This window comes from Coregonus clupeaformis, chromosome 34 (genome assembly GCF_020615455.1).
Source record: "Coregonus clupeaformis isolate EN_2021a chromosome 34, ASM2061545v1, whole genome shotgun sequence".
Classification (NCBI taxonomy): Eukaryota; Metazoa; Chordata; class Actinopteri; order Salmoniformes; family Salmonidae; genus Coregonus; species Coregonus clupeaformis.
This window is the reverse complement of record NC_059225.1, coordinates 14,523,836-14,542,227: the sequence shown is the minus strand read 5'-3', so window position 1 is coordinate 14,542,227 and position 18,392 is coordinate 14,523,836. Positions and strand designations below refer to the sequence as shown.

The 18,392-nt window shown below is 46.1% G+C and overlaps 1 protein-coding gene across 1 annotated transcript in view; it reads right to left on the bottom strand.

Moving 5' to 3' along the window:
- Positions 1–64: 64 nt before the first annotated feature.
- The window catches only part of LOC121549475 (centrosome and spindle pole associated protein 1), a 28,247-nt gene continuing 9,919 nt past the window's right edge, over positions 65–18,392 (bottom strand). Inside the window, exons 10-31 of the mRNA XM_041861273.2 lie at positions 18,128–18,224; positions 17,952–18,009; positions 17,110–17,477; positions 16,877–16,995; positions 15,861–15,948; positions 15,294–15,414; positions 14,568–14,606; positions 14,201–14,348; positions 13,733–13,864; positions 13,518–13,630; positions 13,140–13,289; positions 12,891–13,034; positions 12,205–12,318; positions 10,568–10,634; positions 10,094–10,223; positions 8,809–8,957; positions 3,548–3,685; positions 3,418–3,461; positions 3,218–3,281; positions 2,575–2,699; positions 1,871–2,027; positions 65–1,122 (exon numbers count right to left, since the gene is read on the bottom strand). Of these exons, the coding sequence (XP_041717207.1) occupies positions 899–1,122; positions 1,871–2,027; positions 2,575–2,699; positions 3,218–3,281; positions 3,418–3,461; positions 3,548–3,685; positions 8,809–8,957; positions 10,094–10,223; positions 10,568–10,634; positions 12,205–12,318; positions 12,891–13,034; positions 13,140–13,289; positions 13,518–13,630; positions 13,733–13,864; positions 14,201–14,348; positions 14,568–14,606; positions 15,294–15,414; positions 15,861–15,948; positions 16,877–16,995; positions 17,110–17,477; positions 17,952–18,009; positions 18,128–18,224 (2,789 nt within the window). The 3' untranslated portion in view covers positions 65–898. The remainder of the gene's footprint in view (positions 1,123–1,870; positions 2,028–2,574; positions 2,700–3,217; positions 3,282–3,417; positions 3,462–3,547; positions 3,686–8,808; positions 8,958–10,093; positions 10,224–10,567; positions 10,635–12,204; positions 12,319–12,890; positions 13,035–13,139; positions 13,290–13,517; positions 13,631–13,732; positions 13,865–14,200; positions 14,349–14,567; positions 14,607–15,293; positions 15,415–15,860; positions 15,949–16,876; positions 16,996–17,109; positions 17,478–17,951; positions 18,010–18,127; positions 18,225–18,392) is intronic.

Sequence of the window (18,392 nt, the reverse complement as noted above, 5' to 3'; positions counted from 1 at the left end):
TCACCTGGAATGCTTTTCCAACAGTCTTGAAGGAGTTCCCACATATGCTGAGCACTTGTTGGCTGCTAGTAAAAATAAAGAAAAACCCTTGAATGAGTAGGTGTTCTAAAACTTTTGACCGGTAGTGTATATATTTTTCAATGCTCAAAATAAGTGACCAAACTATTGTATATTGCTACTTCTGCGACACGCATTGGGCTAGGCTACTGGTTCAAGAGCTATAAAAGGAATACAGAGGATGGAAGAGAGCCCAGTGGAGATGCCAGCGGAGATGCATGAATTGCACAAGAAGTGAACAGTTTAGACAGAGATGTGTAAATTAGAAGTTAATTCATAGGCTGGACTATTAATCCACCAATTTTAATTCTATATGGCGGCAAATTTGAGCGCACCCTATGTTCCGGAACGTTGTCATGGAAAATATGAATGTTGTTTCCAACTACCAATCAGCAAATGCGCCGTAAATCCGGCTACATATTGAACATTGAGATTGCCGAAAGGCCAGTCTCTTTGGCAATGGCAAGGAGTGGAATGTTAGCTAAAGAGACTGGTACCCAGGCTAGAGCCGTTGTATACAGAGACTGAAATATCTCCGCTACTACCTCTCTCATCTCCATTAGGATGTCTCCTCTGGGGGCTGTATAGGTTCAAAATGTACACATACATAAGCTACATTCATATTTTTTTCTGAGTAAAAAGCACAAACATGGGCCATTTCTGTCTCGGGATCAGAAGAGTGCAAAAAACATCCATGTTAAATTTGTAAAATGAGAAATGGGGATCGACTGCATATAAAAAAATACACCTCTTTGGCTTTGAAATCAACAGGCTCTAGTCAGAAGTAGTGCATTATAAAAGGGATCCTATGTGTAGATGACGGGTCAACAGACCTAAAAGGTCACAGGTCATCCATGGTAGGTAGAGGGCGCGTCCCGTCCAAGATGTCTCTAGTAACTGGCCTCTCTCTCCGGTTCTGACCCGCCCCTAACCGCTTCAGCGTGTCCGATGTGCCAGGTCGCAGCCAGGGCTCCGTGGCAACAGTCTCCACAGACACACGCCTGTCCGGGTGGTATGGGGTGGACCGCAGCGAGAGGTGGTCCCCTTCATCGGCTGACAGCCCTCCTGGAGACCAGAGAGACTTGTCATTCACACAGACAGACACCTGATAGCCCAATCCTAACATGAGATACTTAGATTTGCATTTATCATGCAATTTATTTTATAGAGCAATCTACCAACGGCCTCTATTAAGTTGCAGCCGTGAATGATTTGCAGTTTTTGGTGCGTTAAGGCTGAGGACAACCTTGTCCTCTCTACCTCTATTCAGTTATATATAGAGCACAGGAGGCTGCTAAGGGGAGGACGCTCATAATAATGGCTGGAATGGAGTGAATGGAATGGTATCAAACACATGGAAACTGTGTTTGATGTGTTCGATACCATTGCATTCATTCCGTTCCAGCCATTACTATGAGCCCATCCTCCCCAATTAAGGTGCAACCGGCTGCCTGTGATCTATAGCCATGCCATCATAGAATGCTCTGCCACTAAAGGTTAATGTATGACAGCGCCTCTCCTCTTTCTAAAGATCTAATTTAATTGTACTATATATAACAATATGAATATATGACTAGTGTGTAAATAGTATTTTTGTTGTTTCTTGTCATCTTTCCAATATAACTATTATTTAATTTTTTATTTAGAATTGAATGTCCTTGTCTATAACTGTTCTGTACTTTGTCATGTATTTGTATGTGGACCCCAGGAAGAGTAGCTGCTGCATGTGCAGTAGCTAATGGAGATCCTAATAAACTAAACTAATAAAGTGGTGATGTCACAGAGGTCAAAGGTCACTCCCTGTCTCTCTCACCTGATCTCCAGTCGTGGTCGTTGAGGTCATCCAGTCTGCGGATACGTCTCTGGTTGCGGTCCTTGACCCCCTCAATGTTCAGGCTGGTCACAGAGAATAGAGACTGGGCGTCCAGTTTACCCTCGTCATCCCTCTGACCCCCGGGAGTCACCATGTCCTGGACCACAACATGGAAACATCACATCTCTCAGTACAGCAGAACGGGTTAATAAAGACCACAGAGAGAATATGCACTTGTCCATGACACAAACTGTTCATATCCCTCTTGTTAGCGGAGAGAACACTTTGCAGTTTTAAAGCTAATGTGATATCTGAGTGACTCAACAAAATCGATGGGCTAAAAAATTTTTAGCTAACATGGGCTAGTTGATCAACTGGACATTTCTGAATTTCGTAGCTCTCTAAGGTCTGCAATGACTGACATGACAAGAGGAAAACTGCTGCTGCACTACCCAACTTCAGCAAGTTCCTTCCCCCCAGAGAATGTTTGTTCATTTCCCCTTATCTTCTAATTCTAAGGCCTAGAAAATAAGGACGGTTGTGTATTATCTTGACTAGAATCTTCAGAATCCTTTCCCCAAGGCCTTTCTCAAATGGAGGACATTAATGGACTGGTTAAAGAGCTGTTGAAGTGGCACTGTAATTATGCGATGTGGACTCTTCTGAAGCAACAGGCCCTTGACTCCTCTGGAATAGACTCTTACATCCTCAAAGTCTCTTCTCCTCGCGGGCCTCCTGCTCTCCCTCTCCTGGGCTGAGGGCTGTCTGGACCTCAGGTTAACCTGGGCTTGCCCTGGGGATGGGGACCCTGCATCACCATTGGGGTAATCTGAGGACACGGCACAGTAACACATTTACAAACAAACAAGGTTGGATGACTGAATTGCTATTATTCCAAGTCCCTTTAAAAGTGAACATGCTACAGCAGTGGTAAAAATATGAAGTGAGGGCAATATTGGAGGGGTTAACACTGTATAGCAGCTGCAGCACATTCCCTGCCCTCCTTTCTCAGTCCGGCCTTGCTACCCCCACCCTGCAGCTGGCACAGGCTCTCTGCCCTCTCTCAGGATTGGCACTAGCTGTGTGGCCCCATTGGCTTGGCATGTGCCGTGTTGGCACTGGCAGCTACCCAGATCGTGCCCAATGCCCCTCCCCTCAATTGGCTGCAGTGTAGTGTGTGTGTGTGTGTGTTCATCCCATATCCACCTCAGTGTAATACTGTACCCCAATGTATCACTATTCATTCCTTTCCAGTAGGCACATCCTCAGGAGAATATTTGTTCGGTCACCGACAACACCAGGCCACACCTCCTCTACAGAAACAGGCCGTTTGACCAGCAGGCTCACCAATAAAAGCACTCTCTGACTCCAATAAAGAGACTCTCTGGTGGTCTCGGCCTGGCTTCTCCCTCTGACAAGATAGACACAGAATAACAGCCAGTCAGACACCTATAAAAACCTCAAGTTGGACCAAGTCAGACAGATGAGTTTCCCCAGCCAGGAGAGGCCAGAGGAAACTGGATCATATGTAACAAGAGTGAACTCACAGGATGATGATGAGGCTGTCGCTCCACAGACGGCTCAAAGTAGTCTGTCAGGATGGGAGAGACACAATAAGAACAGTGTGTGTGTGTGTGTGTGTGTGTGTGTGTGTGTGTGTGTGAGAGAGAGACTGACCTGACTCTCCTCCTCTCCTCATGATCCTGATCCTGCGTTGTTGCTCCCTGAGCAGAGCCTGCTGCTGGATGTCCAGACTGTGTTCATCACTGGGGGTGTCGGGGTACACGTGACGCACCTCCTCACGAGATGCGCTGTCTATAACACAAACATGGGCATACACAAACACACACACCTTAGTCACTGCCTTCAGGATTACCACATCCTCACCACGACAGATGTCAGGCAGTGCAGCGGTGGTCATGTGTACTGATGCAGCACTAATGGTGGATTCAGATTAGCCTATCACAGTGGATTTCCTCCCACACCAGCCAATCAGACGGACTCTCTCTGGCCAGTGCCCACTATGATGAGAAGCTCTGTATTACAGTAGTAGCTCAGCTGTGGCCAAGATTAAACTGATAGTCGACACTGACCTTATATGGGGGGGGCGGGGGGACATCTAGACCTAATTCTAGTGGAAAACATCCTTTATTGTCAACCCCTCCCCTCCTCCATCCATCTACACTGAGTGTGCAAAACATGAGGAACTTTAGGACGTCTTTTCATGACATAGACTGACCAGGTGAATCCAGGTGAAAGCTATGATCCCTTATTGATGTCACTTGTTCAATAAATTAACTTCAAATCAGTGTAGATGAAGGGGAGGAGACAGGTTAAAGAAGGATTTTTAAGCCACGAGACAATTGAGACATGGATTGTGTATGTATGTGTGCCATTCAGAGGGTGAATGGGCAAGACAAAAAAGATTGAAGTGCCTTTGAACAGGGTATGGTAGTAGGTGCCAGGCACACCAGTTTGAGTGTCAAGAACTGCAACGCTGCTAGGTTTTTCACACTCAACAGTTTCTTATGTGTATCAAGAATGGTCCACCACCCAAAGGACTTACATTTTAGTCATTTAGCAGACGCGCTTACCCCAATTTCCCATGCCTTATCCCATTCTCTGCAAAGGGAGAGGAAGACATAGGCCGGCTCTGAGGTAGGCCTCTGGTGAGCTATAGTACTGGAGGCAAGAGACTTTCTGCTCACACACAACAGCAATGTGTTTCCACTCACTGGAGTATACACACACACTGGCGGACTTACCATTAGGCAGAGGAGGCAATTGCATCAGGCCTCACATCAAGGGGCCTCGTGAGCTGGGCATATTTTATATTTTTATACAAATAAGGAGAAATCCACCATGCTCCACTTGAGGCATAATAAATAAATAAATCATAAAAACAAATCCCCACCCAAATCGGTCTGTTTAAGCTGCATCTAAATCCACCGCATTCGCCAATGTCGACCTTCCACATCTGTGGTGGAAGGTTGGCGAGCTACAGTGGCGTTTGTCAGACCAGGAGACATCCTGAAAACATCTGTAGCGAACATGAACACAATGGTGTTCTCCGCTTTGCTCTCCGTCCCCCACAAGTGCCACGGGACTCGTCTGAAGGGACCAGGCTGAAAAATGAATAGGGCATTTCCATGTAAAAGGTATACGGGTAATTCCACGGTAAAAACAATTAACATTTTCCGGAGATTTCTTATATCTCTCAGATATAGGACAGACACTGAAAACATACTGTTACATCAAATCATTTTTATACCTACAGGGGTCCTAAAATTCCAAATCAAATAGCTAAATGATCCTTGGTATGACCATCTTAAAACATTTCTATATGTCAGCTTAGTAGAAACCCAGCCCCTGGCCCTTAGACTTCACGGGGGATACAATACACATTTCTTTAGTAAAAAGACACAGGATACAGTAAGTGCTGCTGATAATTCTACCATTGTCGTCAAGGCAAAGGACATGTATGTGTAGCCCATGTATCTGATGCTGTCTGGCTAAAAATATTATGGCATGTCATACTATTTTTGGCCAGACAGCATCAGATACATGGGCTACACAGTAAGACAGCTTGGCGCTGTTTCGCTCGCTCGGATGCTTTCTCTGGTAAGATAGTTTCAGCCACTTACGAATTGGAGCAAAACTGGTAGATGCACAGTTTGGATGCTGGAATTATTTTGGATGAACATACAAAGGTAACTTACATTTTGAATTGATTTGTTTGACAGTCAGATGAAAACATCATGACTGGTTGTGTTCATGGCACATTAAAAGGTAATACATTTGTACAGTTAAATTACGTCTTTACTACAAATCCCATAAAACAAATATGGGGGGGGTGGGCTCAGACTGGCCTCTGCCTGCGGCCTCCAAAGTCTGCCCCTGTATACATAACACACAGGCATACAATGTTGTCATCGCCCTGTAATGTACAGGCACACCCAACTGACCCTTCGCCAAGCCTGCCCCAGAATGTTGGCCAACCAATCGCAGCGGACAAACTCATGTTTGAAACACATGAAAGCCATTGAGGGCATTACAAAAAAACTGAGAATGGTAATCCAAAAACAAATGGTTTAAATGGCTAAATAATGTAACAGTGGTAGTTGCTACTGTGATTCCTGAAATGCAGAGACTGTTGGAGTATTTTTTGAATCCGAAATTATACTTTTGTTATATTGTTTGCTAGCTCAGCTGGTTAGCTAACTAGTTCTCAGTCTTATTGACCACCCAACATTGCTAACGCTAGCTAGGTAGCTAGCAAGTTAATATAACTTGTTTTTTCGAAATGTAAGCTAGCTAGCTAAGTTAGCCATGTTATGAATACAACCCTCACCTGCTGTCGACATCAGGATACGATTTGAGAGAGCACTAGTTAGCTCCAAAAGTGGTTAGTAACTTTGGCATCAGCCTTCCAGTGGCTACCCACACTACAATATTCATTTTACCAGGTTCCCGTGAAGCGATTGTACTCAGTCCACCACAACATACCCGAAAACCTCCTGATTAGCAAGGGGTAGTCTGTGTTTAATTTAATTGTGTATTAAAAACAGTTTGAGATCATTGTGGGGGGGATTTCACCAGTGGTTAGATGGGGGAATGGGGAAAGGTTGTCCGAGGTTGCAACAGTAACCGAGTGGGACAGAGCTTAGCGAAGAGTCAGTTGTTGTTGTACATGGATAGAAAAAAGGAAACGTAGGAGCCCAAGCCCTAACACGCACATTTTTGAATGTTTGCGAGTCTTAAGTGTTCTCTGGACCCCCAAATAAACTCAGCACTGGGAATCCATTCAAAGCCCATTTCCTTTGTTTCAGCCCTGTGTTCTATTCCCTCTGTGTTTATGCTTCCAAACTGTCTGTTACTGATGGATGGCTTTTATGATGAGTCACCCCATGACCTCATGAGAGTAATGCCATAGCGTGATGGAAAGGAGACGGAGCACCGAGGGCTTGATGAGGGCTGCACATCCGGCCAAGCTAAGCAGAATAGTTGAGCCATGATGCCAGAGTAGTTCATTATGGTGTGTGTTTCATTTAGCTCCATCAACAGCGTCATAGCAGAAGGATTCCTCTGACCATAAACAACAGGATTCCACAATGACAGTCACCTTGGCAACTAGAGAACACAGAATCCCTCAATAAATGTTTTAAAAGATCTGTTAATTTACAGAGCAGATGGGCAGCAGCAGGAATGGACTAAGCCTTGGTAATGGATCATAGAGTTATTCATATAGAAACATTGGGTATAGGCTTATAAATGCATGGGATGTACAGTGTATTTACTTTTTCCACATTGTTACGTTGCAGCCATATTCTAAAATGGATTCAAATTGGGTTTTTTCCCCCCTCATCAATCTACACACGATAACCCATAATGACAAAGCAAAAACAGGTTAAGATATTTTTTGCAAATTTATAAAAAATTTACAACTGAAAAAAATCACATTTACATAAGTATTCAGACCATTTACTCAGTACTTTGTTGAAGAACCTTTGGCAGTGATTACATCCTTGAGTTTTCTTGGGTATGACGCTACAAGCTTGACACACCTGTATTTAGGGAGTTTTTCCCATTCTTCTCTGCAGATCCTCTCAAGCTCTGTCAGGTTGGATGGGGAGCGTCGCTGCACAGCTATTTCCAGGTCTTTTCAGAGATGTTCGATCGGGTTCAAGTCCGGGCTCTGGCTGGACCACTCAAGGACATTCAGAGACTAGTCCCGAAGCCACTTTGAGTTGCTTAGGGTCGTTGTCCTCTGAAGGTTTTCATCAAGGATCTCTCTGTACTTTGCTCCATTAATCTTTCCCTCGATCCTGAATAGTCTCCCAGTCCCTGCCGCTGAAAAACATCCCCACAGCATGATGCTGCCACCACCATGCTTCACCGTAGGGATGGTGCCAGGTTTCCTCCAGATGTGACGCTTGGCATTCAGGCCAAATAGTTCAATCTTGGTTTCAGACCAGAGAATCTTGTTTCTCATGGTCTGAGAGTCCTTTAGGTGCCTTTTGGCAAACTCCAAGCGGGCTGTCATGTGCCTTTTACTGAGGAGTGGCTTCCGTCTGGCCACTCCACAATAAAGGTCTGATTGGTGGAGTGCTGCAGAGATGGTTGTCCTTCTGGAGGGTTCTCCCATCTCCACAGAGGAACTCTGGAGCTCTGTCAGAGTGACCATCAGGTTCTTGGTCACCTCCCTGACCAAGGCCCTTCTCCCCCAATTGCTCAGTTTGGCCGGACGGCCAGCTCTTGGAAGGGTCTTGGTGGTTCCAAACTTCTTCCATTTAAGAATGATGGAGGCCACTGTGTTCTTGGGGACCTTCAATGCTGCAGAATGTTTTGGTACCCTTCCCCAGATCTGTGCCTGGACACAATCCTATCTCGGAGCTCTACAGACAATTCCTTTGAACTCATGGCTTGGTTTTTGCTCTGACATGCACTGTCATCCGTGGGACCTTATATAGACAGGTGTGTGCCTTTCCAAATCATGTCCAATCAATTGAATTTACCACAGGTGGACTCCAATCAAGTTGTAGGAACATCTTAAGGATAATCAAGGTAAACAGGATGCACCTGAGCTCAATTTCGAGTCTCATAGTAAAGGGTTTGAATACTTATGTAAATAAGGTATTTCTGTTTTTTATTTGTAATACATTTGCAAACATTTAAAAAAAACTGTTTTCGCTTTGTCATTATGGGGTATTGTGTGTAGATTGATGAGAATAACAAAACTATTTAATCAATTTTAGAATAAAGCTGTAACGTAACAAAATGTGGAAAAAGTGAAGGGGTCTGAATATTTTCCGAAGGCACTGTATGCTGTCAATTCACCTCTATATTTGATCTGGGGGAGGGCATCAATAAGAGAATGAGAAGTGAGAGGGAGAAGATGCATGTCCAGTTATAGTATAAAGAGTGTATCATTGACTTACCTCTGTATTTGAGCTGGTTGAACTCCCTGATGTTCTGCATGTTGACATGGGCAGCTGCAGCAGCCGTTCCAGAGTTGGGTCTTCTGGATGACCCCTGGGCTCTGATGCGTGCCATCTCCAACACGTCCCCATGGGGGCGCCCTCTGTGCCTGGGCACAACACAACCAAGTATGGAACATCAACACGCCACAGTCGCCACTATAAAATATGCATGTTTTGTTTACAACCATACACCGACGAGAGTACAGCTTACAGAACAAACAAGTATCTGGTAAGTCCTGGTTTTTAATTTAAAACATGGATTACAGTGTATTGTCAGAATCAGAATAAAGCTATAGCACCTGGGCCTGTGGATGTTCGACACTTTCAAGTGCTTCTATCAAACCCGAAGCAGGCATGATGGGGTATTCAGCATAGGCTGCTTATACGACCTGAGGAAAGCCTTCTAACTGGCAGAGGCTCAAATATGTATTCTCCAGTGCTTTTAAGGTGCACTAGTGTTTGCATACACGCAGCACTTTGAAGAGCCATGCGTGACCAGAGCAAAGTTCTGTTATTGAAGCCAAGGGCATTCACCATTCATGAAACGTTTGTTCCTCCTGAACATAGCCTGGGCAATAAGGGCAAGACTGTTCAAGGTAAATGGTTTAGGTTTGTCAACGTTGTCACCTACTGTGGCCCTGGTGTTACTGTAAGGGGTGTGTCTGTCCTGGTGTAAACGGGTGTGTCTGTCCTGCCTACCTGGTGTAAACGGGTGTGTGTGTCCTGCCTACCTGGTGTAAACGTGTGTGTCTGTCCTGCCTACCTGGTGTAAACGGGTGTGTCTGTCCTGCCTACCTGGTGTAAACGGGTGTGTCTGTCCTGCCTACCTGGTGTAAACGGGTGTGTCTGTCCTGCCTACCTGGTGTAAACGGGTGTGTCTGTCCTGCCTACCTGGTGTAAACGGGTGTGTCTGTCCTGCCTACCTGGTGTAAAGGGGTGTGTCTGTCCTGCCTACCTGGTGTAAACGGGTGTGTCTGTCCTGCCTACCTGGTGTAAAGGGGTGTGTCTGTCCTGCCTACCTGGTTTAAAGGGGTGTGTCTGTCCTGCCTACCTGGTGTAAAGGGGTGTGTCTGTCCTGCCTACCTGGTGTAAAGGGGTGTGTCTGTCCTGCCTACCTGGTGTAAAGGGGTGTGTCTGTCCTGCCTACCTGGTGTAAAGGGGTGTGTCTGTCCTGCCTACCTGGTGTAAAGGGGTGTGTCTGTCCTGCCTACCTGGTGTAAAGGGGTGTGTCTGTCCTGCCTACCTGGTGTAAAGGGGTGTGTCTGTCTCCTCTCTGTTACTCTGCAGCAGCTGCCCCTCCAGCCGTCTCTGTTCGCTCTGCAGCTGCCTCCGCAGCGTGGACAACTCACTGATCACACCCTGCTGCTGGTCCTCTGGCAGGGAGATGGACAGGTAGAGACAGACAGACCGTGGAGAGAGGGAAAGAAACATAGTTGAGAGAAGGGTTTTATGTGATGAGAGAAGATATCAGTAAAGTCAGGTCTTTTCTCCAGTATTTCTTTGAGTGGTCTATCTCAGGGTTTCCCAAACTCGGTCCTGGGGCCCCCCTGGGTGCACGTTTTGGTTTTTGCCTTAGCACTACACAGCTGATTCAAATAACCAACTCATCATCAAGCTTTGGTTATTTTAATCAGCTGTGTTGTGCTAGGGCAAAAACCAAAACGTGCACCCAGGGGGGGCCCCAGGACCGAGTTTGGAAAACCCTGCTCTATCTAACCTGTGGCTCGGAGCTGGTTTCTCCTGGCAGGTACAGGTGGAGAGTGTGGTGCAGACATAGAACGTTCCTGGGGACACAAGGAACAATGAGAGTAAGTGTGTATGTGTGTGTGTGTGTGTGTGTGTGTGTGTGTGTGTGTGTCTCTACAGGGGTTAGGGTTAAGGTTACGGCTAGGGTTAGGGTTGAGCCGGGGTGTGGACATGAAGCAAGGGTTAGGGTTGAGCCGGGGTGTGGACATGAAGCCTCTGCCCAGACTTTGCTGAAGCATGCCAGATCGTACAAAGCCTGGATCGGTATTTTACATATCAGCTAACAACATCGTATCAAATCAAATCTTATTTGTCACATGCGCCGAATACAACAGGTGTAGACCTTACCGTGAAATGCTTACTTACAAGCCCTTAACCAACAATGCAGTTTGAAGAAAATAGAGTTAAGAAAATATTTACTAAATAAACTAAAGCAAAAAATAAAAAAATAAAACACAATAAATTAACAATAATGAGGCTATATACAGGGGGTACCGAGTCAATGTGCGGGGGTACAGGTGGCACATCTAGCCACTGGGATTTTTGCCCATTCTTCAAGGTAAAACTGCTCCAGCTCCTTCAAGTTGGATGGGTTTAAGTCATACCACAGATTCTCAATTGGATTGAGGTCTGGGCTTTGACTAGGCCATTCCAAGACATTTAAATGTTACCCCTTAAACCACTCGAGTGTTGCTTTAGCAGTATGCTTAGGGTCATTGTCCTGCTGGAAGGTGAACCTCCGTCCCAGTCTCAAATCTCTGGAAGACTGAAACAGGTTTCCCTCAAGAATTTCCCTGTATTATTGCCATCCATCATTCCTTCAATTCTGACCAGTTTCCCAGTCCCTGCCGATAAAAATCATCCCCACAGCATGATGCTGCCACCACCATGCTTCACTGTGGGGATGGTGTTCTCTGGGTGATGAGAGGTGTTGGTTTGCGCCAGACATAGCGTTTTCCTTGATGGCCAAAAAGCTCAATTTTAGTCTCATCTGACCAGAGTACCTTCTTTGATATGTTTGGGGAGTCTTCCACATGCCTTTTGGCGAACACCAAATGCGTTTGCTTATTTTTTTCTTTAAGCAATGGCTTTTTTCTGGCCACTCTTCCGTAAAGCCCAGCTCTGTGGAGTGTACGGCTTAAAGTGGTCCTATGGACAGATACTCCAATCTCCGCTGTGGAGCTTTGCAGCTCCTTCAGGGTTATCTTTGGTCTCTTTGTTGCCTGATTAATGCCCTCCTTGCCTGGTCCGTGAGTTTTGGTGGGCGGCCCTCTCTTGGCAGGTTTGCTGTGGTGCCATATTCTTTCAATTTTTTAATAATGGATTTAATGGTGCTCCGTGGGATGTTCAAAGTTTCGGATATTTTTTTATAACCCAACCCTGATCTGTACTTCTCCACAACTTTGTCCCTGACCTGTTTGGAGAGCTCCTCCAGAGTTATTTTTTTCATTTCACTTCACCAAATAAAAAATCCAAATAAAAATCCAAATAAAAATCAATTTAAATTACAGGTTGTAATGCAACAAAATAGGAAAAATGACAAGGGGGATGAATACTTTTGCAAGGCACTGTACATGAAGCTAGGGTTAGGGTGACCAAGTGACTTACGGACAGGGCCCTAGAAGAGAGCTGGCTGACAGCAGAGGGAGGTCTGGGAGTGAGGTGCTGCTTCCCCAGTCTCTTCTGCAGGGCTGGGATAGGTGGTGACGGATCCCTCTGGCTCTGCATAAAGGACAAAGCACAACTCCCATTCAGACGGCTCAATACAACATCAAGTGTTTTTTTGTGGTATTTTACCCCTCTTTTTCTCCCCAATTTCGTGGTATCCAATTGGTAGTTAGTCTTTGTCCCATCGCTGCAACCCCCGTACGGACACGGGAAAGGCGAAGGTCGAGAGTCATGTGTCCTCCGAAACACAACCCAACCGAGCAGCACTGCTTCTTGACACAGTGCCCGCTTAACCCGGAAGCCAGCCGCACCAATGTGTCGGAGGAAACACAGAGTCAGCGTGCACTGCGACCGAGTAAGCGTGCACTGCGCCCGGCCCGCCACAGGGGTCGCTAGTGCGCGATGGGACAAGGACATCACTGCCGGCCAAACCCTCCCCTACCCTGGACGACGCTGGGCCAATTGTGCACCGCCCCATGGGTCTCCCGGTCGCGGCCGGCAGCGACAGAGCCTGGACTCGAACCAGGATCTCTAGTGGCACAGCTAGCACTGCGATGCAGTGCCTTAGACCACTGTGCCACTCAGGAGGCCCCCAGTATCCAGTATCTTGTGAACATGTTACACACCTCTGCCTTCCGCGCCTGTCTTTCCCTCTCAACCTGCTGTCTCAGGGTCTCGCTCTGACGCTCTTCCTCCTCCCTGCTCTTCCTGTCCGCCTCCTTACGGCGCTCCTCAGCCTGGCGGATCAGCTCTTCATTCTTGACACTTTGCTAAAGCAGGGGAAAAGACAGGGCCCAGTTTCAATACTTGGACAATGCATCCTTCAACCAATGTGTGTTCATGTATCTAATATAAAATGATAACCTCCTCCTCACCTCGATCTCCTTCCGTTTCTTCCCCTGCTGCTCCTCCTCAAACTCCTGCTGGATAAGAACCCTCTGCTCTGCTAGCCTCTTCTCCTCCCTCTCCTCCTCCATCCTTTCACGGTCCCTCTCCTTCGCCTCCTTCCTCCTCTTCTCCTCGATCTGTCCGTCACAAAACAAACAAAACTGTTCATCACTCTGACCGTGGTTTGTGAGCACAGCCTGGACGGGCTCTTTTGAACAACAGACATCTATCAAGAACCTTTCTGTGGGTCTTGTTTGATCCATAGTATCCACAGATCAATAGCATGGTTCCGTTATTACTCCAGAGGAGCCCGTGGAGGTGGGTGTTCTCCCTGGGTGTAGGCTGAGGGCTGTAGGACCAGGTACCTGCTGCTTCAGGTAGTCTTTGTATGTGTCCTGCTCCTGGAGCTGCTTTGGAGTAGGCTGATCACTGAACACGTTGCTTCGGGCAAACTGAGACGTCTGGGCAAAGGAGAAACCTGCAGGGACGGATGGAGAGGGGTGACTCATCAATTCACACACAAAAGACTAGGAAAGTGAAAACTCTGACATTTACAGAGTGCCTGTGAGAGTTGGGCTACCTGATATTCCCCTGGGGGTGGGTCCCCCTCCTCCTCCAATCCTGCCTACAGAGCCCTGTGGCCATCTCCTGTCCCTGGACTCTGGGTTCACATATGCCTCCTTGTTGGTCCTGTGCATTCTGTTCAGATCACCTGGAGGCATGGAGGCATCGTTATCAGCTACAGAGACACTTTTAATGTAGTGGTGACACAGCTTCAGCTAAAGTGCCTCCTCGCACAAGGGCCAATGCAATGATAACAGAGATGTTGACAGAGCAATAACCCGGAGGCTTAGACTAAATCAAGTGACTGAAAACTAAGGTTTCATAGACAAATTCAGAGAAGTTATCATTTTGGTTTTACAGTCAAATATATATATATATATATATATATATATATATATATATGAATAAACCTAAATCTAACAGTGAAGACAGAACAACTAATGAGGACTAATGACTATGATGTATAAAATCAAAGGTGACATACTGATGAGGTTTCCCCTGTCGTCTTTGAGAGGGGCCCCTCCTCCCCCCTTCCCCCAGGGGTCATAGGCCTTCATCTCCGCCTCCATCTTGGCATCATAGCGATCCCTCTCCTCCCGCTCCTGTCTTTTTCGCTCCTCTCTTTCCTGGATCTGTGGCCAGAGTTGGAAAGATGCCATCAAGTACTGGTCATTACATTTCATTTAAAAAATGTCAGTTAATTTGAGAGATATAAGAACATTCTCTATTCCAAAGCTCTTGTAACTTAAGTTTAGAAATCTCTTCTAACAGAAAGTTAAGGATACCTCTCTATTTTACATCTCAAAGCAATAGAGGGTTGAATAGTGATATTCCTGCTGTACTCCCTTTACCTTGGAAAAGTGCTGACTCCACTCTCGCCTGATCTCTTCCTGTCAAAATATTGCAGTCTGTCACTAATCTGAATTATTGGTTTCCTGTTCCTCTGGCATCAGCAGAGGGAAACACAACAGTCTGACGCTGATAGCTAGCAGAGTTAGCATCTCACTGAGCCGCCCTCCACCTTCACTCTCACAGGGTCGTGTTCAGTAGCGCACAACACAGCAAAACATTTATCTTTTCCCAAATATGCAGTTATTGGTCCACATAATAATGCTGTGATGACTAAGAAACTGGATCAATATTTAATGGTTTATCCTTCACTAAAACTGGGCTTAGTCAATCTTGGCCAGTCGTGAGTCCACAGAGATGGCCAGCAGATATGACCAGCAGAGAAGAGAAGAGAAGAGGTGAAGTGAAGGAGATAGAGAGAGGGAGTCAGTAAGGTGAGGTAAGGACGAGAGGACAGATTTTTCTCTCAGTCTTTTATCACACTAATGAGAGTACGGCTAACCCACCCCTCCATAACACTTACCCCACCTCCATACCACAGCTGGGGAGAAAATGAAGCCCAGGTGTGAGTGATTTATGGTGTATGAAAGGTGTGGTTGGCTGGAGACCCCCGGAGTATTTCACACATACACGTCTCATTGTATCATAATGTCCTGTGATATTGTTTATGTCAATGGGGTTTTCCTTGTTTAAACAAAGTTTAAATACATTTTCAATGTGTAGCCTACCTGTTGTCTCAGTGCTTCCTGGTAGTTCAACACACTCTCCTTGGACTGCTTGGGCCTCTCTCCTATAGCTCCGACACCCAGCACAGCTCCAGGGGGGGCCACATCATGCCAATTGGCTCCTCTGGAGAAAGACATTTAAACATTATGGGTAACCCTATCAACAAAATATCCCTAGTTGTCAGAGACATTTGCCTACACACAGCTCTCAATGCTTGCTTAGGGTGCCCTCTTCTGGTTCTTTAAATAACTCAAAACTGAAGTTACATTTACATTTTAGCAGACGCTCTTTTCCAGAGCTTACAGGAGCAATTAGGGTTAAGTGCCTTGCTTAAGGGCACATCGACAGATTTTTCACCTAGTCAGCTTGGGGATTAGAACCAGCGACCTTTCGGTTACTGGCACAACGCTCTTACCCACTAAGCTACCTGCCGCCCCCAGGTTGAGTTACTTAGCAATGAGCTGTATGAAAACACATTGGTGTGATTGTGTGTGTGTGAGTGGGTGACTTGTGTGCAGGTCTCTAGACAAAGTGGAAAGTTATGGAAGTCCTGTACTAAGGACACCCACCGGGCCCCTTGATGTCCAGGTGGAGGCATCATTCCTGGAGGCAGATTTGGGAAGACCATGGGCTGCCCTCCACTTCCCCAAGGTCCATCTAATGGGAAAGATAGGAAAACACATTATCAGTTGGATATCAAATCAAACACACACCAAAAGTGTCCAAAACATTGTTAGACCTTTACTGCATTAACGACGGCAGCTACAACGGGTGTTCTCAAGTTATGTTAGTAGATTGCCATGTTTTGGCACAGAGCTGTAGCACTCACGTTTGCACCCGGCACACACACACACACAGCCTTGGATCAGAAGAGGCTGGTGAGGGGAGGATGGCTCATAATTAATGGAATGGAGTGGTACCAAACACATGGAAACCATGTGTTTGAGACCATTCCATTCATTCCGTTCCATTCATTCCGTTCCAGCCTTTCTATGAGCCCGTCCTCCGCATTTAAAGTACTACCAGCCACCACTGCCCTGGATGGATACTTTCCCATTTCATAAAGTATAGTGAGTATTGGCTATTGAACAATAGGAGGCATTTATCCAGAAGTGGAGCATATTAGATCCAGTTGCTCACATACATCTGGACTGGGAGTCTGTGGAACTCATTTCCAATAAGCTGTCTGTCCATGAGCAGTATAAATCATGAGCGGGTCATATGAGCGTTATGGGAAACCGTGCCAAGCCCTGTTGGCCCTTGATCTGGTGATATAGTGGCTTCATAATAAAATGGTAATGACCCTCCATGGAGAGCTCCAGGGGGTGTATTTAAGGCTTGGTGGATGAGTCACCGCCGACAATGGAGTCACCAGATATTCCCAAGAGAATTAAATAACAGTGAATCACAATTGTCTGCAATAAATCTGTCTCATTTTAAGGATAGACAGATCCTAAACCTCTGAGTGCACAATATTACAAAATAAGAAGAGAGAAAAGGATTATGGTCACATCCTGTCACGAGGCCTCTTTCCTAAAACACTTAGTACAGCATATTTGGGCCAGCTGTTAACTGAGATACTAACAGTAGGGCACATTTGGGTCCAGAGGATTTCTTGCTCCATAGTAGTAATAGGCCTCATCATATGGAGTCCTGTAGGCATCAGTTAGAGTGGGCGGCAATGGAGGAGGTAAGCTAGCAATTCTGGAAAAAGCGGCAAACACACAATCGCACACAATTTTAGTATACACATTCAAAAAATACAACAACTGACCAAGTAAAGATTGACTTTTGTTACCCCTTCTTGTTTCACTGTACCTTGGGGCGATTATCTCTCCCAGGGTACTAGAGAGGCTCCTGTGGAAGTCTTCATTGAGAGGGGCGACCCCAGGCACCCCCATGCCTGCCCCTGCTCCCGCTCCAGCCCCCATCCCTAACCGCGGCCCCCCTGCCCCTGTTAGTTGGCCCAGGACGTTAGTGTAGTCCATTGGAGGAGAGGGGAAGGCAACACGGGGCCTCCCAGGGGGACCTCTCTCCTCTGTGCCCGCCTCGGGCCTCTCCTGGCGGGGCCTGGGGCTAGAGTTGGTCCCCAGGGCATCCAGGCCTACTCCGGGTCTATAGGGGACGTCACGTCTCCGGCCCTCATATTCGCGGTTCACCGCCCCAAACTGCTTAATGCGGTCAGGCTGGGAGTAAAGGTGGAAAGAGACCCTGTGACTCATGGTGGTCAGAAATGATGGAACACATCAGGGTGAAAGTTTCTAGTCATTGTCTATGGTAAAGTACAAAGTAATTCAGATATGATGCCAAGTCTTTTATGAAAACGTAAAAACCCAAGTAAAAACAGTCACACTTGTCACTGGTAATTAGTGAACAAACAAACATCTTGGTATGACATATTTGTTTGTTCCTCCAAAGCTTGAAATACATGATTTACATTCTGGCACTGCTACAAATGTTAAGAGTACACATCCTTACAATATTGTTACCACCACAGCATATTTGTTTAGCCATGACCTTACATTCTCTTTCATATGATTAACCCTACTCTGAAATGTCATACAGTATGCATTTTAAGGACAGGCTGTATGCAATACATCCTCAAAAAATATGCTTTTATTCATTTAACTATCTAAAACTTTCCTACGCAACCCTTTTACCTGTTTCTCTGGATCATTAGCCCCAGTGGCAGCAACCCTCAGCTCAAGATCCTTCTCCCTAAAAAAATATATATTAAAAAAGCACAGTGTATAACCCAACATAGGTCCTATCTGACAACTAACTTGGCCCATACTGGTGTGAAAGATACCATGAAATCTCCCAGTGTTAAACTCACTTCTTTTTGTTCCTCTGCCCCTCAGCCATCTGTTCCAGTAGCTCCTGTCTGTAGCGGTCCTTCCTCCTCTGTGTGGCCACATCCCCCTCTGTTGCCCCTGAGAAAAATCCCAACACACAACAAATAGCCTTACAACTTAACAAGCATGTGTTTGAGCAGGGATGGGCAAACTTCTTTGCTCGAGGGCCACATCGGGATTTCAAAATTCAACGGAGGGCCGCACAGACTTCTTTTTGACCGATTTGTTTGTCAAAATCAATGTGGG